Below are 27,571 nucleotides of genomic sequence, written 5' to 3' on the forward strand. Positions count from 1 at the left end.
CTCCCTCTGGACCCCTGTGGCTGCACCCTGGGCTCTCATCACAGCCCCACGCTCAGAAAAAGAGGGAAAAAAGAAGAAATAACGTATGGCAGGAGAGGGAGGGGAGGATGCAATGCAGCTTGGAGCAGGGCAGGCTGCACCATGTGTTTTAGCTCTGGCACCAGCCACCTTGCTGCCCAGATGACCCTTTTGAGGGGGGTCCAAAACTGGATCCTTACTTTTGGGGTTCTTCCACATCCTGTGTCCACTTCCACAGCCCTTTGGGAATGCCAGCTTCTCAGCAGCAGGAGAGCCCTGCATTCCTTGGAGGTGTCCCTGTGAGAGAGAAGGGTCAGTCCCTGTCACAGCAGCACCTTGAAAGGAGTGCAGAGGCTCTCCCTGCACAATCTGCCTGTCACCACCGATCACTTCAGGTGTCACATGAGGTTTGTGTCACTCGGCAAGGTTCTACTCGCCTTGCTAGCTGTGGCCAGGATGCAGAATGGGTTTTAAATGACCCCATTTGCTGTGGGAGAAGGAGAAGTTGCCCCCTCAAGGCCCAGGGGATGTGCAGGTTTGCCCTATGACTGCCTTGGGCCTTTCCTTGGAGCATCCCCTGAACGGGGCCAGGCTGATGCCATAGTGCAGGGCTGAGCATCCTCCTCCATGAGGCTGAGCATCTTCCCTACCTAGCATTACCCTGAGACCCAGGGTGCTCTGGGGAATGGAGGTCCTGGGCATCCTGAGAGCATTTGGGACAGCTGCTAAGGGGCAGGAAGGGGGTTTCCCTCACAGCCCAGTATCATCTCTGAGCACAGGTGCAGCTGCAGTCTGGCAGGTAGCTCTGGAGGGAGGTGGCATCACCCCAGGACTTGGGCAGAAGGGGCTCTGTGAAAGGGTTTGGAGGGGGGTTTCTGCCGGTGGGGTTTCCTGCAGGTGAGGTTTCTCCAGGCAGGTAAAGCTGAGTGCATTGCAGTCCCTGTCCAGCTGCTCTGGTTGCTGAGGCACAGTTTTGGGTGCTCCCTGGAAAGCCCAGTATTGTGTCTTCACTCCACAGTGATGGGGAGAATGTGGGGCTGTCCCTTGGCCAGCTCTTTCTGCCAGGAGAGCTTCTGTCTGCTCACCACAGCCACTCAGGTGGTTTTGGGCTGTTCCCTCACTTGATACCCCTGGGAAGCTGCTCACTGATCACAGCCAGCAAAGCCGGGAGCTGTGGGGGTGGCCCCAGGGGAGAGTGCCAGCCCACAAAGGCAGTGAGGAAATCCCCTCCGTGCCAGGTACCCAGGCAGGCACTGCGCCCCCTCCCACAGCTCCCTCGGCACTCGAAAATACCGGCGGTTCTGCGTGTGTGTGTGTGTGTGTGTGTGTGCGCGCAGATATTGTGTTTGAAAATGACCAGGGCAACATCTCTGCCTCTCCCTGGTGTGCCTGTGGACCGAAGTGATCCTGACACTAAGCAAAGGAAAAGGAGGCTGATCGAAGCTGAGTGGAAATTTTTTTCAATCTTTCTTTAAGTGCGAACACCATCTGTCTCCCCCAACTCCGTCAGCGCTTCCAGTCCCCAGGCAGCTTCGTTCTTCCTAATTACTGTCATTAGGCACTGGGTAGCAATTAGGGAGGGATGCTGATGAGCAGCATCAGGAAGGCTGTGGTCCCCTGACAGCATCGCACAGGGAGCTGGCCAGCCCTTTCTCTCCAGCCCTGGCCTTTTGCACCTGGGGAGCTTGTGGCTAGCACAGTATTTTCCTTTTTGGCAGGGGCTGACAGGGAGGGAATGGAGAAGGGAGGTGCTGGGTGGCAGGTCTATGTCCTGGAGAATGCTCAGAAAGGTCTGACAGCGCTGGGAATGGGCTGCTTAGGGAGCAGGACGATGGTCGATGTGCTCAGTGCTGTTGGGGGATGGAGCAGCAGCTCTCTGTGCCTCTGGTTGCCCCACAGGTGTCCAGCCACCAGCGACCATGTCTCCTGGGCAGCCAGAGGCTGTGTGGTCTCACAGAGCCAGGCCCCACTGTCCCCTTCCGTCTGGCCCACGTGGCGCTGGGGCCTGGCTGTCCCTGGTGTCCCTGGCAGTCCTGGGGCACAGGCCCTGCTGCCACCACGCCCTGCCGTGTGTGGTGTCAGTGCCACCTCGTGGCGGGCGCCCCGGGACCGCTGGGCTCTCCTCTCCTCCCGCAGCCTCCCACCGTGCTCCCCGAGCATGGCAGGGGCACCTACGTGTCGCTGTGCCATGGCTGGCGCTGGGAATGAGCGGTGGGAAAGGTTCCTGGGGACGGCATGAGATCCATGTTCCTCAAGCAGACGATGGGGTGGCCCCACAGCCCTGTCCTTGCAGCAAGGGGAGGGATCAGAGGCTGCACCCAGAGACAGACGGACCCTGTTGGACGTTTGCCATGGGGGCATTACTTTGTGTATGGGATGAAATGGTGCCCACCTGCCCTGCCTGCCCTGCCTGCTGTCAAGGCCTGCCCAGGGAGAGGCAAGCTGGGTCTGTGGGGGCCTGGGGGGACTTTAGGCTGGAGTAGTTTGGCCTGTGGGTGAACTATCAGGAGTCTACACTGCTGGGTGAACAAGTAATGGGAGTGGAGAGGAGCAAGTGAGGGAGGAAAGCCTCACTTTGGAGTCTGGGGAGCCTATGGGATTGAGAAGGGTTTGGCAGACATGAAGGGTTTGGCTGCAGAAGACCTTTGGTCAGGTGTTCCCTCTCCTCAGAGAGAGAACACTGCCATGTTCTGTTGGCCAGATGGCTCCTGCCTCTAGGACCATGGACAAAACCAAACCCATGTCCATAGGGACACCAAGACTTCTTTCCTTTACCACCAGCATTTTTGGTGAGACTTGCAGGAGCTCAGATATGCTCATGACCTCCTCCAAAACAGGGTCAGTGGAGTTGAAATGTCTAGGGAGATACTGAGGTGATTCTGCAGTGAGGAGGGTTTTAGCCTCAATTACTTTCTCTTGCCCAGGGGTTTCCTCAGACTTTCCCCTGGCTCCCTCTGAAGCCCCATGCCCCTGTGTGCAGCCAGCTGAAGCCCAGCTTCACCAGCCTTTCAAGGCAGTTGTGCGGGCACTGGGGTGAGTGCCAGGCTGAGGAGGAAGCACAGCTCCTGCCTCACAGAGGGAAGTGAGAAACTGCTCTGGAAAGTCAAAGATAGGCAACATCCCCACCCCACCCCCCAAATAAAAGACTTTCCCCAGTCCTTGTCCTAATGGCCAGCTCCTGGCATGGCTGTGGGGAAAGGCAAGTGGCCAGGCTTGGCTGGTTCCTGGCCATGCAGGTGGCCATGGATAGGGAATGTGTTGATAAAGCCACTGCCAGGGAAGCCTCTTCAACTCAAATCCCTGCTGTACCCCAAGGACCTCTCATGCTGGAGACCCCTAAAGCCAGGAAAATGGGGACCCCAATCAGACCTCTGAGCATGCATTGACAATGTATTCACTTTATTCTTTAATTTTCACTGCCATATTGTTAATCTCTATTCCCTTGGCTTTCCATGCAGACAAAATGGACAACCCTCTGCCCTGTATGTAAGGATGGAGAAGCGCACAGAGCAGGTTACAGATCCCTCCTGGGCAGACTGGGCAGAAGGGGACCCCTGCCCCACCACAGCTGGCAGTGTGGCAGACATGATGCAGGGAAGACACCTCACATGCCATAACAGAGAGGAGATCCAAGGGGCACTCACTGGTTGAGGAATACAGTGTGGATCCAATTGCCACTCTGTGTGCCGCAAATGCCAGGGGGATCCCATACAGGGAGATGTCCATAGGGCTTAAGCTCCAGCAGAAATGAGAACAGAAGTCCTTACCTGAGTAGAAAGAGGAGCTTTTTCAATAGGATTTATATGGGTGTTTCTTTTTCAAATTCCCGGATCATCTGGGGTGGGCAGTGCATCCACAGGGCTGGGCTGCTGCTGACACTGGGAAGAAAGTGGAGGTGGCTCCTGACAGTTCTGCTCCATTTCTGTATCACCCCCATCTCCCCTGAAACAGGTCGCTCTGTCTCCCAGAAGCAGTCCTCTAGTGACCAATCTAGTCCTTCTAGTGACGAAACATCTCCCAGGCTGGCTTCGGCTCTTTTCCCCGCTCCAGATACACAAAGGTTGTTTGAAGTTACTTCACACGGTTGGGTGCAGAGCATGGATGAGGAGATGAGGATGAGGAGATGAGGATGAGGAGATGTCTGATCCATGCCACGGCAGTAGCTCCTCTGCAAAGGGCAGCATGGCTGGTGTGGGTAGCTGGGACACCAGCCTTTGAGCCCCCAGTTTCTGCCACAGGTGTCTGGAGCCCCAGGAGAGAGTCACTGGGCGCGTGGACCACCTCATCCACCATCCTCAGCCCCAAGGCTGAGATGGGGATCCATCCCACCCTGGATCATGCAGAGCCTCAGTCAGATGAGGGTTCACCTCTGCCAGTCTGTTAAGATCTGGGAGAGGGATTGTGGTGAGTAATTTTGGCCTTGGCACCTGTGGCAGTGCCTGTGGTTGCCCGTATGGGACAGATGCCGTGAGTCTGGCAGTAGTGCAGAAAGGGGAGAACAGAGGTGGTCCCCCTTCAACAGTAGCATCTGTCCTGCAGCCCCAGAGAGAACTCAGGCTTGGGCAGGGAGTCACCTTCCCATCATCAGAGGGATATCCCCTCCACACAGAGCCTCCAGCTGACCCTACTGGGAATATGGCACTTGGTGGCCCATTAGTGCCTGGTGTCAGTGCCCCCACACCTTGCTTGTCCAGCTCTGTTCAGTGTCCAAAACCTCCCGGACAAGAAAGCCACCTCATCTAAGGAAGAGCAGACCCAGAGATGGTGCTTCATGTAAAAAAACCCTCAAAGCACTTCTAAGTGACTAATCACCTTCTCCAGGGGCTCTTCACCCAACCAGAGTCTCTGTTCAGCCAGTGGGCATCAGCTGCTGTAATTACTCAGAATCAGCAATCCCACACTAACGAGTTCATTTCCCAAACAGAGCCCTTCCCGTGCCATAAAGCCACTTACAGGCGGTGAAGAAACCCACCTACGGGGAAATGCCTGGGATCAGCAGCGCCGGCCAGCTCTGGCACACAGGCAAAGCCTCAAGGACACTGTCATACATTAAGTCATCCTGCCTACGCTCACATCACTCCCTGACTGCTTTTGTGCAGTGTGGAAGCATCCATCCCAAGTGACACACGGTATTTCTGCAGCGACAGTGAGCTGGAGTGACGGTTGTCTGGGGCTGTAATGACACATTCAGGGAGCTCCTCTGGACTAGCTGTCACTACTGCCTGCCCCTGGTCCTCCCTAACTTCAGGGACTACAGGTCAGAGCAAGGACAAATTTTTTCCCCTCTTCACTGCTTGGGAAGATGAACTTTTTTCCTACCCCCAGGGTTGTGGAGGGGTTCTCATGAATGCCAGTGGATGCCTGCCACCATGTGAGAGAGCCCAGAGGGTAGGAAGACCTGAGTATCACAGAGTGCAGAAGAGAGGGTGGCAGCACTGTGAATGGAGTAGATGCCGAGTGTGTCTTGCTTCATATGGCCTGAGGTGTCCTTTTATTGAGGTCAGCAAAAATTGAGCTACTGCTGTGTGGAATTTGGTCCTAAAGTAACTCCCTGCTTCCATTTCCCCTGCAGTTTCTGGTGTTTCAGCCCCATGTTCCCAGCAATTACCCATCCAGCAGGAGACCTGTCCAGGCAAAATGGCTGTCTTGGAAATGGCACAGTAGTCCCTGCCACACTCCATCCTCACAGGTTGTGTCTCTGCCACCTTCCAATGGCTCAGCCATGGCAGCTGTCAACAGTTCATTGTAACTCAGCATGATCCACTTTGGCGTCTGCCAGCATTTACAGGTGTAACTTGGGACTCAGCACAAAAATGACAGTCATCTTAAAAGGCTGATCTTAGTCCTCACAGAGCTCAAAGACATGGAAGGCTTCACTTGTCCCGGGAACAGACAGTCAGTGCACAGGGATTGGCCAGAGCACTCCAGCTGCATTGCCCTTGCCCTCAGACTGTCTCCTCTCTGGCACAGTTCTGGGTGGTTTTGGTGGTGACCAGCGCTGTGGCTCCCAGCTCAGTGGCGGGCAGCGGGAAGCTGTGGCTGCATTCCTCAGGCCGGGGGTACACGGCGGAGAGCAGAACCATGTCACCATCAGCATCGCCCTGGCAGCACGGCCCCTGCTTTGCCCTGGTTTTCCTGGGTGGCCCCAGCATCTTCAGGCTCCCAGCAAGATGCAGGCATGGGGCTGGGTTCAGGGCTCCATCTCCCTCTGGCATGGCAGAGTCCTGGCTGGGCAGGGGGCTGGCGGTCTCTATGTTTTCTGGGAAGGGACAAGAAAAGGGGTTACTGGGCTCATGGAGTGGGGTCAGGCAGGTCCCAGGCAGATGGTGCTGCCCCTAGGGGAGAAGATGGATCTGGAACAGGAGGAGTCTGCAAGGTTCCCACATCTCTTGCTGCAGAATTTCTCCTGCTTATGGGCTTTCCCCCCCTAAAAGGCAAGAGGGAAGGGCCGAAACTTGCACTTCCACTTCGAGTCCTCTCTCTCAACCCTGCTGGCAGCAGAGGAGCCCAGCCCATGGCAGCTCACCCTCCCTGACTGCCTCCCACTTAAAAATAGACTTGTTTACACACTTTGAACGCAGGCGTGTGCCTCCAGCCCCAAGCCTCCTGCCACTTCCCACACATCCAATGCCGCAGTGCTGGGCCTGCTGTGGTGCAGCCTTGGGGGACACGGGGGATGTGGACCAGGGTAGGCAACAGGAGACTGAGTAGTGCCTCCAACACTCTCCATAGTGGCCAGATCTCTCTCACTGCTGGATTTCTCCCTTCTCTTTCGCTTTTGGTATTTTTCCTAGGCATGTGCGTCACGGGCTGTCGCAGAGCACAAAGGCCCCGGGTAATGTCCCCCTGCTCTGAGTCACCATCCGGCAGTGCCAGAAGGGTGCAGGCAAGCCCGGACACAAGGACCAGCTGCCCCACTGTGGACACCCCCCAGGTTGTAGGGCAGTGGTGAATGCCAGCATCCCTATGTGGCAGCCCCTCTTGGGGGTCCTGGGCAGCCATACCCCCTCCTTGGGAATGGGGAGGGGTGAAGCCAGGCAAGACCACTTTGGAGAAGATTGTTCAAGACTGAATCAGTGCCAGTGCAGGGGCCGCCAACGGAGGAAAGAGCCACCCCAACAAAATGGGCCATCATGGAGCATTGTGGCCTTACTCTCCTGGAAGTACCCTGCTAGGAAAGGCTCAGCCCCATTCCTTGAAAGCCAGCCCTAATTTTGATGCACCAGATAACCCTGTGCAGTGCTGCAGTGTACTGTCAATGGGGCTGGCCTTGACATCCCACTGGGGTTTTTGGGATGCATGTTGGAGGATGCTGGGCATCTCAAGCACAAGAAGCAAGCTGGGTGATCCACATGGGACCCCCACTGCAGCACCACAGGGAGAGGCTGCCTCTGGAGCCATCCCCAGGTGTCCACCACTGCCCCCACTACTCCCACTCCATCCATGTTCCTCTGGCTAGTGGGGGAGAGGGCTCTCACCAGTGAGCTCACAAAGCTCCTACTTACCAGTGCCCCATAGGTGTTCCCTGTGGAGAGGGCATGATGCCAGGGCATACTTTAAGCAAACAAAGGCACAGGGAGATCCAGCAAAGGGAGGGGTGGCTCAGCAGGGTTGCACTGGCAGTCAGGTACATGCATAGGTTCCCAGGGAATGCGGGACACTGTCACTCAGGCAATGATTCAGATGCCCCAAAATGCCATGGGATGCCTGTGGAGCTGATATTGAGGTGGAGGAGCTAGCCTGGGCTGTGCCTCAGTGGAGCCAGCAGTAAGTGATCCCACCTACTCCAGGGTCCTCAGGGTGTTGTGAGAGGGAGAGGAAGATGAACAGGTCTCCTACCTTTGTCCTCTTCATCTGCTGCCTTCCTCTTTCTCCTCTGCTTTCCCTCCTTACAGGCCAGGAAGACACAGATGGCAGCCACAACCAGGATGAGCCCCACCAGCACCGGGACCCCGAAGATCAGGAAGGTGCTGCTCAGGGTGGGTGCCAGGGTAGGCTCTGCTGTGGGGTGAGATGCCGGCAGTGTCAGGAGGGGCAAAGCTGAAGGAGGAAGGAGGGCAGCAGCATTTTTCACCTGGCTGGCTGGCCTGCCAGCTGCGGTCGCAGGGAAGAGGTGTGGCACTTAACTGTGTGACCCACCTGCCACCAGCAACAAAATATCCCCCTGCTTGATGAGATCGCTAGGGTGGATCATCCAACTTCTCCCTACACCATGTTCCTCTCACTGGAACTGGCTGCCCTCTTCCCCTCTGCTTTTGGTGAAGGTGGGGCTCCATTCTGCATTGCCACCTCCATGGCCATCCTCAGGAGAAGGTGCCTTCCACCTGCCCACCCCTGGGGTGCCCCCAGCCTCCTTGGCCCACCACCACCCCGCCCTGGGGAGCTCAGACTGCAGCTGCCCTTGTCCTCTTACTTGTGTTCTCCTGGAACAGGTCGGAGCACTTGATGCACGACTTGGTCAGGGAGTCGAAGCACTCGTAGGAGAGGCAGGAGGGGGCAATGGCAGCTTTTCCTGATGAGGACATGGCAGAGTGGGAGCGAGAGCCCAGCTCTTGCATGGCGTAGCAGTGACAGGGCCGCCGGAGTGTGAAATCGCAGCGCCCCAGGCCCCGTGGCAGAGGGAGATACAGTCTGTCAAGCTGCGTCTTCTCCCTTGGGGCTCGCAATCGCTGTGCTCGGCCTGGGGCGGATCTTCACCAGGGAGGAGGAGAGCAAGCAACCAAGCCCTACCCCTGCCTGCCTTTGCAATGTGCCCTCAAACTACCCCTCTCCTCCAAAATATGCTGCCGAAATCCCCGCTGCCCCCTGTGTGCCTGAGCCTCGTACCCAGGGGTGTTGTCTCCCAGCCTGACCTCCTTGATCCTCCCTCCTCCCCTGCCCACCTGCGTGCTGCCCCCAGCCCAGGCATGTCCCCCAGCCTGCCCCCTCCCTTGCTTACACTGAAAAGCCCCCTCCAGTGTCTACAGGAGACTTTCCTTTGCACAGATATTTCCAAGACTCCATCCCAGGGGCACAGATCTGGCTTGGATTGAAAATGCAAAGGACCAGAGGAGAAAAGAGTGAAAGGGCACTTTAAAAAGCTCCCACTGCCCCGAGGACACATCCTGCCAGTGACTGCTCTGCAATCAGGCCAGCTGTTGTACGTTCTCCACCCCTACTAACGGTGCTGTCCATCACCTTGCTCTCTCCATCCTCTCCAACACAGACCTAGACCTGTGGCTCCTCAGCCATTCTCATTCTTTAGGGTTCAAATCTGGTTCTGCTCAGTAAATGTGCAGGGCATGGGCAAAGCAGGTCACACCAAGCAAGCCTGGTCCTCAAACCATTAGAAGGGACTAAAAAAACCCTTTAATAATCTCGGGTATTCCTGATCAGGAGCAGGTGAACTGTTCTGCCACCAACACCCACACATCAAAACCTGATGCTTGAGACCCAAAGAGATGGATTTAAGTGCTGTAGGTGGATCTCTTCCATTCCTACTGAACAAAAGTCACATACTCTTTTTCTTCACTCCATAGGAAAGAAAGAGGCCAGTCAGAGTTGTTTGCTGGCTCTCAGCTGAGGGAAGCAACACTGGTGACCTGCCTTACCCAGGAGATCCCTAATAGGGTTTTACTGCTGGAGTCATGTCCTTCCAGCAGCTACAGCATCTGGACTCCTTCTAGTAAGGCCTTTACTGCCCACTGTCCTGGATCAAGGCTGGGAGGGGAGAAAGAAAAATCTAAAGGGTGCTCTGGCTCAAGGTGACTGTTGGACAAGCTGAGCCCACAGGCTCCACATCCCACCTCCTGAAGTTCTGAGCAGGATGCAGTCACCAGCTCCCCATGCTAGATCTCAGCCCAAGCACAGTTCTTTGGTACCCCATGCCCTGCAGGGGAGGAGCTGCTCTACAGCACATCTCCCTCCCTGCCACTGGCATTTCCAGGGGATAGTTTGCATCATAGCAATGTCAAAGCAGCCCCAACACAGTCTCAGCCCCACCATGGGCACTGTAAGGCTCCAGGCAAGCCAAAGTCCCCCAAAAAAACCTGGTCACTGCCCACCAGCTCCAAACCTGCCATGATTCCCCTTCCAGCCAGTGTGCCCAGGAGCTTGATCCCTCACCCCTGTGCCATGCCAGCAGCAATGGCTGCCAGAGGAGCTGTGAGAGGCTGGCCATTCTTGTGCCTGTGGCTCAGGTATTCCCACTCCACCTTAGTCAAAATAAAACTCTCCAGTCGAGTGGGGGCATGCCAAGCACTTCCCTCTCCCGGCACAGCCCTGAGGCACAAAGGGCACAGAGAGCTCAGCAGCCTCTGCCTCGATGCTTGCCGTGAGCAGGCTCTGCCTGGCTTGTACCTGCTGGGGGAGCTGGGTCAAGCAGCAGCACATCTCTCCATTTCCCACTGCAGCTGACCCTCTGCCTCGCACACACCCCAGGTGAGGACCAGGACTGGGCTGCAGGGAGTTGGAGAGTCAAGTGTCCAGCAGTGGGAAGGGATGGAAAGCTGTGATGCAGAGCCATGACCCACAGCAGGGGGGATAAATAAAAGCCAGTCCACATCTGAGCTCCACAGAGGAAAGACCTGGCAAGGAGAGGGCACCTGGAATCTTCACTGTCCCCAGTAGGCAGCTCTCAGAAGTGCAAGTTAGGGTCCAGGGCAAAGAAAATACCTTGCCTTGTGGGCTGGTGGGGCTGAGGACATGCATGTAGGCAGAGGATCCCCACAAAACTTCTGGTGCTCTGTCAGGATACCTATCCCCAAACCACCTCCCTGCTCCAAAGGCTTTGCTGTTCCTCTTGCCCTGGGGTGTTTCCATCAGCTAGTCTCCTTTTCCCAGAGGTATGCTTCTCCATCATCCCAGTTTTCCTCACCTCTCAAATGCCCCCACTGTACTTTCCCCATGTCAATCATCTCTCAGGGACCCTCAGCCCCTATTTCTGTGGGTCCCACCACAGGACTGTCACCGTGTCCCCCTTCCTCCTGTCTCTCCTCCCTGCTTGGCTTAAAGTGCGGGGTTAGAAGTGGTTCCCAGCATCTGCTGTACCACACTTACAGGTTAACTCTGTGAGCCCAGTCAAACATGCACACTGGGGAAAGCCCAAACCAAGTAACCTACACAGTGCTTTCAACATGGAGGGCAAGATTTACATCAAAGCTCAGGAGCCGACAGATCCCATTTCAGGACATGGAAAGAAAACTTGAAGTTTCAAACTGATGGTGAGGAGCCCAGGGATGGCAGCTGTCATGACCTCCTGAGCATGAAGCGCTCCCAGGTCCTGTTACATGGAAGGAGGTTGCAGCCTCATTGCTGCCACTGACATTACCCTATTCCCCCCCATTTTCTCATCCCTCTTTATCAGGCTCTACAGGTCTTCCCTGCCTTGCCCTCGTCCTGGCTTGTCCACCTCCTCCTGGGCCAAGAAGATATGTTTGAAATTACACATGATAATGCTTACTCAAGGAGAAAACCAGTGCTGAGTGCCCCAGCAGCACTCACAGGTGGGCCTGTTCACAAGCATGGCCCGGGTTCTGGGCATCAGTTGTCCCCCTTTTCGTCTCCCCCATCTTTGCCTCCCCTACCCTTCATAACTGTGGTTGATCGCTTTTGGAATAGCAAAAGTTAAAGCTTGGTGAGTAGTTTGAGCTGTTTGCATCTCAGAGCTGAATACGCTTGATAATCGCACAAATGCATAATTAAAGAGCAGAAAAAATGACTCACTGGATAAGGAAATGCGCTTTTCTTATCTCCTCTGCAGAGAAATGTAAACCCCAGGAGCCTAGGTCTCTGGCTAAGTCCTTTTATTAAACAAATAAACCAGAAAAGATATCAAATGAGCGATTCAAGAATTACGTCTTCATCTCAGAGTCAGACAGTTTGATTTCCAGCGCTGTTTGCTCCCATCCCACACCTGGAGGGCTGCCTTTGGCTAAGGTCAGCTGAGATCCCTGGGACAGGTGGGGGACAGGGCAGGGCTGGTGCTCCAGGAGCATGGAGGGCTGGCAGTGGCCTGTGAGGGTTCATGCACACATGAGTGACTGGACTCGTGTGAGCAGTTCCTCTGGTGTCAGGGGGAGGTGAAGTGACTCACGCACGCACTTGCAAAACCGCGTGTAGCAGAAAATATCCCCCGAAAGTTCACCTTGTGCTTGTGCACACCGGAAACCCAAAGGCTTGTCGATCACAGAAGCTGTGAGGTGTTTACTGAGCAGACCCAGTTACCTCAGGACAAACCTCTGACAGGATGCACCCAGCGCTCCGGGAACATCTTGGCACAGCCTGACACCTGCACCCCGTTCAGATGGTCCAGTAGAATGCCTTGGCTGGAGCCAATCCCCAAAGCCCATTCATCACCTCATCTCAGCATCCTTTCCCAACACTCCTTTGCTGACTGGTGGGAAACATCCCTTCCCAAAAAGTACCATTATGGCTATTAGGAGCAGATTTCTCACAGCTCTAGCATAAGTCTTCTCCTCAGGATCCACTAGGATCCTTCCTGAAGCCAGATGGGCTTAGGGACAAAATCTGGGAAGATTTTAGGAATAATATGGGAAACCAAAGCTTTCAAGAGATTCACAGTAACTCTAAATCTCAGATTCCTCTGTAGGTGCTTCCTGTCAAGGGCATTTGTGACACTGCTCAGCCACCTGCATGGGGTGTTTGGTGTGGGGCAGTGCCCCATCCTGTTGAGTGGAATTTGTCTCCCTGCTCCTTGTTTATATGTCCCTGGAGCTCTGCTTGTCTGCAAGGCTGAAAAAAAAAAGGTGTCCTTGCCCCTCTCTGCAAAGGGACCTTGATAATGCTGAACACCCAAATTAGCCTTCTCAGTGGGCTGCCTGTTGAAGAACCCTCTGGGGTTACAGAAGGGTGCGTCAATCCTTCCTGAGCTCAAACTCCCTCTGCCCATTCCCCCTCCCTGATCCATAGAGCCCAAGAGGGACACAGCAGCGCAGAGGACATGGGAAAAACCTCCCTTGTCTGATCCAGCCCTGGAGGGGCTGAGCCCTTGATCTCCCCTGGTGGGGAGGAGTGAGGGATGTTTCCAGCTGCTGTACTGGCTGCTTTTGCTGCTCTGCAGAGTGTGGGGGGGACTCAGTGAGGTTTGGGTCCCTGGCGCTGCCCTGGCTCTTGCAAGCCCTCCCCCCTCCCTCACCACGAGCAACACAGCATTAGCTGAGCCTGGCTCTTCTGCCTGAATGTGAACAAACAGTACTCAAACTCCCTGCCCACTCTGCCTTGCAGCAGGGATGCTGCGCCAACTCCCATCCTGAGGAGAAGTGGCATCTTGCTCTGCCTCCCTTGGGCAACTGGGAACGGGGGACAAGTGCCCCCCAAGTTTGTCCTGTGGCTGTTCATAGGGAGCGTTCACGTGCCTTGACAAGGCCAGGCAGCATCTCCAGCACCAAAACAGAAACCAGTGGCTGAGGGTGATGTGCTGCCACAGAACAAAACCTCAGGTTTTTCACAGGAAAAACCACAGGTGGGTTCAGCCAGGTCAGGCATCCTTTATGCTGAAGCAGAAATCTCCCCAGTACTCATAGCGGGAAGCCCCAGCACTTACTCTCAAGGCATGAACCTCCAGCAGATGACCCCAGAGCCAAAAACCAAAGCCACACTTGCCCCAGCACCTCTACAATATCCTCCAGCTTCCCATAGACCTTTAGGTTCAGCCTGCTGTAAAAAGGCCAGAGTGATTTTATTTGTACAGGCTTGAGTGCAGAGTAATGCTATGAATTTCCACGAGTGTATTAAGGATGCAATGTTACAAGAGAACTGACAGGTGGATTTGGCTGTGCACCTCCTCTCCTGGCTGGCACCTGGGCACAATGCCTTGGCCATCCTGCCAAAGTCAGAGAAAAAACAGGAGTGCAACACGCAGAGTAGGGAAGGAGATAAAGGGGAGGATGAAAAGCTGCTGCAGCTGCAGGGCTGAGGAGGTGGAGAGTGACTGCCAGCAGCCCTGTGCCATATCCACCACCCCTGAGGATGAACTCCAAGGAACCTGTGGGCAATCTCCATTGATTCCCTTTCAAGGGGAGAGCCCTCCTCACAGCTCACAGGCATTCCCTCTGTATCAGCCACACCAGCTTCTGAGCCTTTGTGGCTTCAAGGCTCTAGCTGGAGGAAGGATGAGTTGCTTTGGCACAGGCTGTCACAAGAAGGGAGATGCTGTGGGGAGCAAATGGTTCTGCCAAGGCAGACAAATAAAATCCCCCCTCCCAAGATCCCTTCCACACTTCATTCACAGTGTAAGCACCTGTATGGGAGCTGGTGCCCTTTGCCACAGTGCCCAGGGAAGTCTGCCTGTCCATCCCCCTGGAAGATCTCCTGGCCAGCCCTGCAGAGGGCAAGACCACCAGAGGATGCAGGCAGGCTTCCGAGGGGCTGTGCAGCAACTCAGCGTTTCCCATCACCCAGCCTGAAAATGCACATTAGAGGCTGAGGGCAGGAACAGCTTTATACCCCCTAATAATCTTGTCTCTAAGCTAGATAACTAGGACTGCAAATCCCTGGTGATAATCACAGCCACCATGCCTGCAAGCTTTCCCCCAGACCATTCATCTGGCTTGATGATGCTTTAAAGAGACATCTAATGAGGATAATCTGATTCAAATCCCCTCCTGCTTTTGGGCAGCGGAGCAATTCAGGCCCCCTCAAACTCCTTCTTCCTCCATGACTGTCTTTATTTCCCCTTCTTATATGAATCACTGTGGGGTTTCCTTTGCTTTTTGCATTACTATTTTAAATCTTTGATATGACCACTGCAATCAAGATTCAGTCCCTTTAGAACCTAATTAACATTAAATCAGACTCAGTTTTACTCATAGCCTTATAATGGGATGTTGGCCGCTGCTTCAGCTCTCACTTTGGGTGCAGGGAACATTGCAGCCTGCTTAAAAAATTCCCTCTTTACCTGATTCAATCAGAACCACTTACAGGAGATACACACACATTTCAAGCTTGGCAAGAGTCAAGCTCTGGGAAGTGGGGAAGATCTCAATCACAGTCAGCTTTCAGTGCGGAGCAGATGGTGAACATGCCGACTATATAATTTATAGGACACCATCACTATGTATTAGTCCCATACAGTGGCTGAGCTCAGGCAAACCACAGCTCATGCACACTCAGGGGGACTCTCACAGGTGATGCTCCACATGCAGCCTGGGTAAGACCCAGGTTTGGAAGAAAGCACACGCTTCATGTTTCATCTCTTTATAACACAGAGCAGAAGATGCAGTGCAGCAGCCCTTGTCCCAGAGGGTCCTCCTCTTCCCCCTAGACTGGGCAAAGGCTTCCCAGCCTGCAAACTTGTGTTTGAACTAGGTCTGTATTACACAACATCTGCGTGCAAGCAGCTCCTCTTGCCTTCCCTGCGAGCAGCTCACACAGCAGCATGATGGATGCCAGGGCAGCCCAAGGCCAGGTGTAGGGGTTTGTTTGCACTTCTTCAGGGCTGCCAAGCCATGCTGGCACAGCCTGGCGTGCAGCGTGCTGGGGGTCACAATGCCCAAGAGGGACGTGCATCACCACCACAGCTCAATGTCAGCAGTGCCTAAGCCTCCCCTTCACCCAGACAGATACAGTGTGTGCAGTGAGGGACCTGTAGGTCAGGAGGGAGAATTGCTCAGGGTGGCCAAGTGGGGCTGCAATGAAAAGGTAAAAAGGCAACCTGAGGTAGTGAAAACACTTCCTCTGGAGCAAGGTGAGGGCAGCTCCAGCCTTGTCTCTAAGGCTGCAGAGTTTTCAATTCCCTGCAGGGCTAAAAGAAGTCCTGGAGATAAGTGCACAAGATTGAGCCTTCACAGGTGCCTGTAACACTGCTATCCCAGGGCTTCCCCAGCTCCAATGCCTTTGATCCTCTGCTATTCAGCACAACAGCACGAGGCACTGAGTCAACCCTCAGTCCCACAGGGGAATGAGGATTAATTAGTTGATTCTGGCATCCCTCTTTAAAGAGAGATACTCCACCACTACACAAGCCACAGGTTGTTACTCAGCTGAGGCAAATGCAGCCCTGGCTTCACGTCTGTGATCTCTGGAAGAGCAAGCAAAAGAAACAAGAGGTGGGGGGAAAAGCTGAATATTCACACGGGGGCAATGCCAATGCTGCTGTCAAAACGAGGACAGTGGCCAGCACAGAGGTTCAGGAGAGCTTTGAGCTGACCGGTGCAGACAACGATAGTCCCCCAAGGACTGCCAGCCCTCAACAAACACCCAAGGTGTTCCAACAGTCCGAGCACAGGGCAGGAGCAAGGCAAGCCCAGTCACAACATGGCACTGTCACCCTGTCACTGCACGGTGAGCACATAGCAGGACCACAGAGCTTTCATGGGAAAACAGAAAAGCAATACTCCATACTGACAGAAAATGGGAAAAGCCTCCTTAGCAGCTTTTTTTATGCTGGCTGGGCTTTTAGTTTTTTCCAGCATGCCTGAGCACAGGTGCTTCAGCTGGCCCTGGCACAGCTTGTCCTAGTGCCAAGAGGGTGTTGGGATCCGGAGGCTAGAGCAGACCGGCACACCAGGGCCGTGTTTCCCAAGGGGAGGTGTTCTCTCTCGTTGTTTTTGTCCTTGCCCCACCTCGGTGCTCCCTCCCGTGACACGCAGAGCCCACGGGGCTGTGGTACCCAGCCCGCAGCTGCACCTGGGCCGGCGGGGAAGCAGCCTGCACGGATGTAGAACACGGGCTCGCTGTCACACACCGCTGGTTCCCCCGGCACAGGAGGCGGCGGGGCGGGGCACAGGGGCGCCGTGCCTTGCCCGGCTCCTCTCAAAGCGCCCGGCACACGGTAAGCTCCGGGGAACGAGGGATGCGACACGGCAGCACGTGGCAGCTCCTGCAGAAGAGCCCGTGGTAAAGGAAACGTGGCCCAGCACGGGCTGGGAGCCCGCGCTGCTCAGCTGCCAGGGAGTCTGAGCAAGGCACGTCACTCCAGAGTCCCCCGTGCCCGACCTCTCTGGCAGGTCGGTTCTTCACAGCCAAGACAGCCCCTCCTGCACAGAGCTGACCCGAGGGGATGCCCTTCTGCCTGGCATCGCCGTGCCGTATAAATATTTAACAGCAAGGAACAGATCCAGAGACTTTGATTTCCCTGCTGGCCAATTCAAGGATAATTGAACTGTGCAGGGAATTTCAGCATTTCAGAGGGTGGTTTCGTTCCAGTTCACACCAAAACCTAACCATGCTGTAATGCCCTCTGAGAAGGATTGCAGCCAGTTTCAGGCAGCCTCCCTGCAATGGAGTCAGGCATGTAGGCAGCACAAAACCAGCTGATCTCAGGAGGTGCCCAACCAGCAGACCCCACCAAACCCTCCCTCAAAGAACTTGGGTAAAAGTCAAACCCTGCTAAAGAAGAAAAAAATAGGGGTTTTTTCGGAATTCCACCTTTTTTTCCGGTTTCCACTCAATGCCAGATTTGCAACTCCAGAGTAATGTCAATTTGGCCTCCTTACACACCCCCAGTGGAGGCAGATCCTGCTGTAGAAGCAGAGCAAGTGAGGCACAGTAAATTTTCACTCAAGGCACAGTGAATTTGCACTCACGTGCCCAGGGGGATGCAAGAAATCAGCCACAGAAGTGAAACAAATCCAGTGGTTTTGGCTCCTGCCTCTGGGCTGTACCAGCTCTTGCCTTCTCTTGCATATAAATCACTTCTCCCCACCAGAGAAGGACAGCTGGCCACTGAATGGAAAGTGGCCGTGGTTCAGCAGCCCACAGCAACACTGCACACCGGCTTAGGATGGGGAGTGGAGAACACTCAGAGTGCAGAGGGGACTGCCAGGGGATCTGGGCCAGCTGAATGGAAACAGAGCAGCTGGAAACCAGTCAGGGCTCCTGCAAAATCAAGACAAGTTAAAAACCCCACATGAGAAAGCCTCTTCTTTGCTTTTGGCAGCGGAGCAGAGCTGACCTCTGCCACAGCTCTGGCAGTCAGCTCCAGGCAGCAGAGCAGGAGTCCCCTCTTGTGCACCGCTGCTGTGAACAGTGGTCATGATGAGAGCAACCAAGGAGCTCTTGCAGCTCGAGCGCAGCTGCTAAGCACCACTGCTGACCTAAGCCAGCCACTCCCTTCAAACTACAGGTCTTGGCAAGCAGGACATCCAGTTCTAACGAGTTCCAAAAGCAAATATCAGAGGTGGCCTTGAATCTAAAACTCTAGCACCAGTTTCAAGGTTTGGAAGGGACAGATACATCCCCTGGGTTGGATTTATCTCTGATCTTTATTCCAGGAATAGAGAGATCTTTTACTACAGGTGCTATTTCAGTGTGCAGGCTTTCTCTCCCATTGGTACAGACTGAACATATCATGTTTTATCATGTTTAACTGCTGGTGCAGCAGAGTTAGTCTTAGAAAACCTGGCACAGCAGAGAGCTGTAATCCCACCAGGTAATGCCAAGCAAACTGATTTGTGCCAAAATCTCTCTCAGATCACCTCTGTGAGCTGTTCAGCTAGCAGGCTGAGGATGCAAAATCTCCTTCAAGGGACTGGATTGAAAATGAAGTCCTGTGGGTTTAACTTGCCATAGCAGAGGAGACCATATTACCACCTCATTTAGTTCCATACCCCCCAAAAAAGCACTGTGAAGCCAAAGCTTACACCAGTGCAACTGGTATGAGCTCTTCTATACCAATTAAACTGCTTTTATTCTGATTTTGCTGACTTAACTGACAAACAGAGACACATCCACAAACTGAAACAGTCGAACCAACAAAGCTCACAGGCACTTTCACCACAGAGAGGGGGATTCCTCTTTGAAAATCTCCACAGGGATAGGGAACTGAAGCAAGAGAGAAGAGAAAGCAAGTAACTTCAAAATGTTTCTGTTAGATTAGATTTCAGTCAGCTTGGCAAGCTCTTTCAGGAGGTTTGAACACAACAGAACCTGAGTAACTAGCCTTAACTCAGCTTCAGGCCTTCCACGCCTCTGATCCCAGTTTTCACAAGACCTTTATCAAACATTAGCCCTGGCTACTCCATCCAGATGAAAGATATCCTCAGTTGCCTTGTCTCCTCTGGTAGTAAGGGCAGTGTTATGGCCTGTCTAAACTAATAGCTGACAGCTCCTAGAGGTATTTACTTAGTTGAAGATGTAGCTTTAGATGTGTCCCAACTACTTTGGGTTGTAAAACATGATGGACCTGAGACACAGTGTCATATTCTTAGATACGCTCCGCTTCCCCTGCCAGTTCTAGTAAATACTTTCTCCTAAGAGTAAGAAAAATATTTGCCCCAAGGTGAAGCAAGATGCTGCTCTTAAGGAACTAGATTTTATTTTGTACCAGTTGAGATTCAGCCACCTGTAGGAAGCAAAACCAGCATCTTTCTTCTTTGAAAGTAGTAGAAGGAAAGAAATACCACATCTGAAACATAACAATGGAAAAAAAACCCCGTTGAAGGTGCAGGAGTGGACAGTAGCACATGTGCATTACTCCAAAGCATTCTGGGTGGACCAAAAAAGGTTTCATTTTCACTAGTTAAAAAAAGCCCAGTGAAATTACTCTTGAGGCCAAAGGGATTTAACCTGAATCCATCTGTTATTAGACTGAATTGGAGAGCAACCTAGGATATGGAAAAGTCTCCTTGTCTTATAGGAGTTGCAGAGGACACAAAAGAGTGGCTCATTTTATGCCACTTCCCTTCCTTTCCTCCCACAGACTGCACCTGCACATCGAGAGCAAATCGAAACCAGCCTATTCTAAGCCATGGTCTCCTTTATTTTGAGGGACTCAAAGCAAGAGCAGGGCTGAGACAGCATAACCAACACAGAAACTTGTTTCTCAGCATGATTTTCCCCTCTCTGGTGGCCAAGTCCTGGTTAGTATCTTCAGGATGGCAAAGCTAGCTGAAAGTAGGGCATGCCCATTAAGCTTCCAATCCTTCTTACACAGCTACGACAGTTTGCACGTCTTTCTCCTTTGGGTTTTAGCCAGAGTCCAGCCCTTTTGGGCATCATAACACAGCTGAATGGTTTAGCTCCTTTTGTTTCAGCTGACAAACACCCTAGCCCTCCCCCATGAGCAACAATACAACTGGAGCTGGGATTTGTGTGTCCTCTGAGCAAGGATACAGGCTTTGTGCCTTGCTGAGCTGTCTTTGCAAGGACTGCCAACACTCACAGCTGATTAAGCCTGCAGTGCTGCTTTCTGCTTTTCCTGCTCACAGACAGATGCCAGAAACAAGCTAACCGAAACAGTGCACACAGCTAGAGCTCTGCACCTAGGAACATTAAAGCAGACTATTAGGGATTAAATAAATTAAAGCAGAGGGGAGCTTAACACATTCTCTCTAGGCTTCATTTCTGGGTAAGCAACATCCCAGCATTTCCAAAAGCACTGTATTCTGGCAGGTGGCTCAACTCAATGAACAGAAAGGGCTGTATTTGAAAAGCTTTTGCCACCACCACATGGTTGAAACCATGAGGGCAGCAAGACAACTAAATGGGAGTTGGAGTTACCAGAAAGGACCAGCCTGCCAGGGCAAGCATTTGCAGGGTTTAGAGCCCATGCCACATGGCTAATAAAGAGCATACAACTATTACATATCACTTGCTTTATTAAATTAGAACTCTCAAACCTCAGTGACTTGCAGTAAGCACAAGGCACAACTTACAGCTGGTCAGAACCTGTAGTAAAGGAATTATACACAGCATATGCCAAACCAGCTGAGACAACCTGTTTTCTGTGTGCTGCTGTGGCCCTGGCTGCTGGGTTTCACCTCTGGTCAGCCCCAGAGGCTGCACTACTGGGGCTCTCTTTGGGCTTGACAGGTGGAGTCTTTTCCTTTGAGGATCTAAAAGAAAGCTAAAGCGCTAGGTTGTTTATCTTTAGTCCCTTCCTTCCCAATTAGGAACCAGACATGGAAATAGTGAGTCCTTTGCTGGGCAGATGCTCACACAGCTGGATCATTAACTGGCAAGTGCAGTCTATCTAGAAGCTGCAGGCCAGCCTTCCTTCCCCATTCTTCTCTTGGTGGACAGACAAAACCTGGCAGCAAGATTTCACATTAGACTAAGGTGCTGCATTTCAATTGAAAGAAGGAACCTGCTGCCTCTTCTCTGGTACTTTGGAGACAGCAGCCTGTTCTTCTAATATTCTCTCAGAAGAACATGTAGCCACTGGCCAAGTGGAAAAAACTCAAACTTGATCATGAAATGGGATTCAGATGTAATAATGGATCAGAATCCCCAATTCAAACTGCCCTCCCTATCTGTTATCCACGGAATAGGAATCAAACTTTTATTGAGAGGTGAGCAACTAGGAACAGTTCTGGATGAGTGGTCATGACAAGTCACTCAAAAAAAGCTTCCCAATGTGATTCCAACTGCAGCAGCTTGAATGCCTGACGTGAAAAAAAAACCTGATGAATGTGTGTGAAGTATCACAATGAGAAGCTAATCATCATCAGACTTCCTCATCAGCGAGACAAAGGACAAGGCAGAAACTCCCGGTAGGAGACCAGCACAGATCCTTAACATCCGCACAAGTCGTTGAGCAGTAGCAGCTCGAACGCCTTCCAACTGGAAACAAAATGGAGATATTATTTAATCAATACAAAAGAAGAAAAGCAACGGTAAGCTTTGACAAAAGAAAGAACCAGAGCAGGCATCAAGTGGCTAGCTGCAAACAGGCCCATTTGCTTCCCTAACGTTAAGGAAGGTACAGTGTTGCCAGGTAGAATGCTGAAGGGCTTGCCAAAGGCACAGATTCTACCTGCTGGTAGGGAAACTGTGAGCATGCAGGGACAAGTACACAGAAAAGTGAAGTGTGCTGCTGCTGAATGCCAACTCTCCCTCCAGCTTTTTAGACCATGCAGGTAATTGGAAAGAGTGGGATATCAGATGGCAAAATCGTCAGAGAAGCCACAAAGTTTGGCTGACACAAAACGTTACATGGGCAAGGGGGTCACACGGCAAATAACAGCTGAGGGGCTCCCAGGAAGAGAAAATGCAGCAAGGAACAAGTGTACCAATGCTTTGCATATCAGAGATGGTTTTTGTTAGCTTAGGCTTGGCTTTGTGAAGTTTTGAAGTTGTACAGGAAGGACCAAATTACTAGAAGACTCATTTCAAGGACAGGCAGACTCCTGAACCTCTACTGTTCTTGTAGACAGAGTCTGGTCTCTGACACTTATGAAGGCCAGCAGCACATGTATTTATTGTTACATGTATTTATTGCTAATATAATGTTTCTAACAATCCAGTTTCTAACAATCACAAAGCAGTGGAATTCAGAAATAACTTGAGATGTCAAATAAGCACCTTACCTCCAGCTCACAGAATAGCACAGGGCTGCAGTAGGTTTCTCCTAATTTACAGACAGCATTCGTCTCAATGCTGCAAGCATTCACCCTGCCAACTAAAAAAAACATTTTCCCACATTACAAGACTCATAATCAGCAAAGAAAAGTTTTAGGAAATTCCACATCCACAGAACAAGCCAGAGCTGAGGATTGGATTGAGCTAATTTTGAGAGCATAACAGAAGGTAAGGCAACAGTGAGCAGTGCAAACAGAATGGTACAAGATTTGAAATGGAATTAGCACAGAAGTCTTTCATAATACTAACAACAGGAATAGTACCACATCATTCTTCATGTAACATTAACACTGCATAAGGGATCAGCACACCATCAGCTTCCACTCACTCACAAAAAAGTCCTCCCGACTCATTTGGTATCAGAGTGGTCTGGTCTCCAAGGAATTCACTTCATCAAGAGAGCCATAACACAAGACAATGCTAAGACCGCTCTACTTCAGAATTAGGCCTCCTGACCCCCAAACTCCAGGGACACAGCACCTATATTCCAACACTGAGCAGTACAGTCTGGCCCCTCCAGTTCCTCAGAGCTGAAGCAGGGAGGGTACACAGGAAAGCACTGAGAGACAGATAGATTAGAGGCACAACACGGCCTCAGTACACAGCAGGGATACTATATTGAGACTATACTTGATAGTTTTGTAGCTCATCCATTTAGAGTCACTTTATTACCACAGTATCATATGCTTCTCACTGCTCATTAGGACTGTCATTAAGACAGATCTGCAAGAGCAGACAGAACAGACTTCTGGAGTGCCACACACACACACAAAAAAACCCCAGTAACACAAATCATATTCAGGGATTAGGAACAGAGAAGAGAGATCTGACTGACAAAAACAAAAAGGAGAGAGCAAGTGAGCATGAGAGAACCATGTTGTACCTAGGAAAATAATAAAAAAGGCAGAGGAGTTCAGAAATAATTTAAACAAAGTTGCAACAAAGCCACTGGTTTCCTTTAGTTTCTTTCAAGTTAAGTCAGAGCCCTGTTTTAAGCAAACCAAGAGAGCTGTGCTGCTTGAAGAGGAGGAAGAGGTGCCATACGTACCCCCAGTGACAAGAAAGCACACTTTCCCCAGGAAGAAGCTGGCATCCACATAAGCCAGGGAAGTTTCAACATTCTTCAAGCTGTCAGAAAAGTACAGGCAATCCAGTTGGACAGGGAGGTTAAATCAGTGCAGCATAAGGATAACAGGAATATTTTTCAGAAGAACAATTAGAAAAACAATGATGTTAACATCTGCTGATTTGTGAGCTCGCAAAGTTCTGCTTTATGCTAAAAGCATGACATCAGAGACCTCTGTAATACCCACAGCTGTTTAATAACCCATAACATATCCTTTCTACTCAAGACTCAACAGTTAGAGTTAGTTTGAACAGTGTCCTCCATGATTTACAGACACTAAGCATCTGAATTCATTAATATCCAATGAAACTTCAGCACCACTTTGGCTCTTTCAGGAAGCGCTTGCCCACACATTTCTGTAGCACCATCTGTGCTCTAAGTATGCAGCTGGGCCTGTCATTTTTGGTAAATGAGAGCCCAGGATCATCAGTCACAAGTTAAGTAAGCAATAAAATGCTGACTTCTGTGCCTTAGCAAGTCTTTACTTGTGGCCTGGGGAAAGAAGTATCATTTCTACAAAGTTGAGAACAAGATGATAGAAAAGGGATCAATCCCTGCAGACCTTTCTCTTTTGCCTAGAGATATCCATAGTGCTGATCCCACTTGACCAGGACTGTCAGTGAACTGAGGACACAGACACAGCTGGTTGTTGGGCAGCACTGCCCAGTGCACATCAGACTTCTGCATGTTATAGAACTTCACAGCACCACCAGCACTTCCATCTAATTCTACAGACAGCATCTTTCCAAAGCTCAGTTTGTATTGTCACACATCCAGATCCAGAAATAAATTCTGCCTTCTCTGCTATGGCAACTTAGTGCACAACAGGCATGTTATTGGACAGAGCAGTTCAGTCCTAATCCACTGCTGGAGGCCAAAAAGCCACTGTATACATTACTGAGTTCTTCCACTACAGCAAATCTTGGGTTTGAAACCCACTATTCAGCAACTCCAATACAGTAAAAATGCAGATTTAGCCATCAAACCAAGAAAGAATATTAGTCCCCCCTCTCATCTTTTTGCCCTTCTCTTACCTGTACTTGCTCTTGATGTCGATCATAAACACAACCAGATCTATCCTGGGTCGAAGATGATCCCTCTCTGAAGGTAAGGGGAGGGATGTAGCAAGGTGACTGCAAGATAACAAATTTGCCAGTTTAACCAACTAGCTTGGCAAGACAGTACCCACTCACCCATAATCACACAACCTCTGCAGTTCACCCTGTAGCAAGTTAGCAGGAAGCCTGCTAATTACTGAATCCGTGGGCACTGAAGAGGCACTGTGATTGTTTAAGTGGTACTCTCATATCTTGGGCCCACTCACAGTTGCTGACAGGCACAATGGTAATTGCTAGACAAGGCTGGTTATAATGGGACATTTATTAGAGCATAACAAGACTCACAGAAACATTTTCTCCATGCAGATCTCTATGGCAAGTCATTTCATTTAATTGTTACAAAGAATCCTTTCTAACAAAGCAAACCCCAATTCTTTACAGGAATATTTTCCTGCCAGGTTTCAGTTGTTTCAAATGCATCAATGTTTTTCTGTCACATTCCAGAGATACTGCTCATATGCTCACACAGGAGAGGCAATGTTTCCAGGTACAGAAGAACCTTAAACCACAAATTTGTCACTAGAGCAGCTTTATAGATGAAGTTATAACTCAAAAAGAGCTTCTATTATATCACTACCCTCCCTTTTAACCCTTTTGCTATGTCAGAAGCTACTAGGTTAGTTCAGGCATCCTTCTACACAGTACTACAACTGCCAATTAGAGCTAACAAGGGTGGGGATTTTTGCATCTCTGCCCACTAAAAAAGCCAAAAAACCACAAACAACTAACAACAACAAAAAACAAACAAGCATACCAACCAACCAAAAACTCTACCAAAAAAGGTTTCAGCAGTACATAACTGGATCTTCCACAGAGAAGAACATTATCAGCACTGCATTTTTGGAAGATCACCTTCATTTAAACTGGGCAAACAAGCAACCCATAAGTTCAGTCACTCTCACAACCCATTTCCTCTCTGGAAGCCAACAGAGAAACATTGATTCTGGTCTTCTTTGGGAATATTACTTCTAGCAATTCAGTCTCAAGGACTTAACAGTTTTCTCCAGCGGCCACAGACCATGGCACACATTCCTTTCTATTAATCCTACCTAGTTTGTAGTTTTGTTTGCTAGTCTCCAAATAAAGGTGTTTTGTTTCTTCTATTTATGGGAGATATGATTTAACAAAAACACTCTGAAACTAACACAAGAGATGAGCAAAGTGAGCTTGAAAGACACACTGCTTATCAATTGAAACACAAAGCAGGTTATTAATTTAAGGTAAAATTTAGGGAGACTCTTCAATGAAAGTATCAGATCTCCTTGGGGGAGAAGATAAAAGTGACCCAGAAAAAGCACTGCATTGTTTGGAATTCTGTTATATTTAAACCAACATGACTAGATGATGACAGCAGTCTCCAGATATGCACTGCAGAAGCCTTATCCCCCATACCCAGCAATAAGAGACACAAAGAACCCAAGCCCTGTAACTCTTCACCCAACAGCTGTACCTGACAGGTAGAGCTGTCAGATTAGATACTGTATTTGTTTGTAATGTGCACAATCCCAAAGCAACTCAGTGGGGGAAAGAACCCCACTGGCTTTGCTTTCCTAGCAATATTTATACAGGCTGTACCTTGCCCTGTAGCACGAGCACACGATTCTGTGTCTTTGGGCAGTTACCCAGCAGCCATCTAGTTATGGCACTCCACAGCTCAGCAGAGGCTGCAGGTTTCACAAAGAAAATGGGGTAATTCATTTACTATTAGTTAGCACAGAGATCCAAGATGCCACAATCAGAGCACTACAGTCACTCTAATTAGCCAGCAGAACATTAGCCTGGATTGCTTTTACTGCATAGCCATGGATTATAGCAGAGAAATAACACAAACACCTTCTGAAGAGCTGACTAAACTCATTTGGTCTTGGTAAAAGAGCTGTCAAGGACATTTTATTGTAAAAAGTTAGTTCATCAAGCTTTTAAGACAGGACATGTCATGCGGCTAAAGCTGAAATTTCAAGTGCATCTTAATAGCTTGAGAAGGAAACGCACATGTGTGCATACAAACCAGAAAACAGCTACAAGGAGCATTCAAAGCAATGGACATCTTTCAGAAACACTTGCTCTCCTGCAAGTACTTGCAAGCATTGTACCTGTCCCATTTTGTCCCAGGATGTTTAATTTCTGTCTCTCAGGCGGGGGAAAAAAATGTGCTGCTCTCACACCTTTCCAATTTAGTAATGAAATATTTGTGCAACATGCAAAAGGCAAGGGTATGTGCACTGTGAACATGAACGTGGGAAATGCTTCCCCCCGCCCCCCGTTCCGTTCCCAAGCATGCCCAAAGTGCCTGCCCTGAGGACAGAGGGGTTTGCCCACCGCAGATGCGCTCACATCTGGGCACTGGTGCTCTCTAGCGTTCGCAAGAGCGAAGTCGCTCTCTGAACCGTGTGCTCTACCGCTCCGACTTCTGCCACGCGGACGGAACCCGCGCTTTTAACCAATTTCGGTGCATCGGGAATCTGAAGCGGAAGCTTTCCGTGAATTCGCGTCACAGCCGCTGGTTTGCGCCTCTTGGACCAGGTGCCAGCGGGTCCCGTACGGGCCCGGAGCCGCAGGCGGCGCGTCCCGCTCGCCAGTACTCACATGCTGATGTTGAAGTCCTTCTTCTCCTGCAGGATCGCCTCCGCCAGCTGCCGCTGCAGCGCCTCGTCCGAGCCCACGAGCTGCGGGCACAGCGAGAGCACACTGCACACCGGCCCCGGACAGGCAAACCCCGCGCGGGGTCGGGCCGGGCCCGACACGGCGGGGGCACGGGGCGGGCGGGCCCACAGCGGGGCCGCGCCGGGAAGAGGGAAGGGCAAGGGACGGCGGGGCCACCGCCGGACCTACCAGGAGGACGCCGGAGTTGAGCTGCGGGAGTTTGTCGAAGGGCCGCAGCACCGCCATCCTCGCGGGAGACGGCGCCTCCTGCCCGCCCGCCGGAATTCAAACGGCGGCGGCCGCGCTCCGCCTTGCGCCGACGTGGGCGGCGGGGCCTGCGGGGCGGGCGCGGTTCTCGGCGGGCGGC

General features: G+C 51.6%; 2 protein-coding genes across 2 annotated transcripts; both read right to left on the reverse strand.

Annotated features, from left to right (window-relative positions):
- Positions 1–5,963: 5,963 nt before the first annotated feature.
- On the reverse strand, positions 5,964–8,633 carry LOC131558356 (tumor necrosis factor receptor superfamily member 13C-like). Its single transcript, XM_058806010.1, has 3 exons — positions 8,432–8,633; positions 7,858–8,019; positions 5,964–6,277 (listed from the first exon to the last, which is right to left on the reverse strand). The coding sequence occupies exons 1-3, from the start codon at positions 8,574–8,576 to the stop codon at positions 5,964–5,966; spliced, it is 621 nt and encodes a 206-aa protein (XP_058661993.1). The 5' UTR covers positions 8,577–8,633.
- Positions 8,634–20,556: 11,923 nt separating this feature from the next.
- Positions 20,557–27,504, reverse strand: CENPM (centromere protein M). Its single transcript, XM_058805752.1, has 6 exons — positions 27,394–27,504; positions 27,148–27,227; positions 24,478–24,576; positions 23,366–23,445; positions 22,266–22,357; positions 20,557–21,519 (listed from the first exon to the last, which is right to left on the reverse strand). Exons 1-6 carry the CDS (start codon positions 27,448–27,450, stop codon positions 21,394–21,396), a joined length of 534 nt encoding a protein of 177 aa, XP_058661735.1. The 5' UTR covers positions 27,451–27,504; the 3' UTR covers positions 20,557–21,393.
- Positions 27,505–27,571: the final 67 nt, after the last annotated feature.

Source organism: Ammospiza caudacuta, chromosome 5 (assembly GCF_027887145.1).
Source record: "Ammospiza caudacuta isolate bAmmCau1 chromosome 5, bAmmCau1.pri, whole genome shotgun sequence".
Classification (NCBI taxonomy): Eukaryota; Metazoa; Chordata; class Aves; order Passeriformes; family Passerellidae; genus Ammospiza; species Ammospiza caudacuta.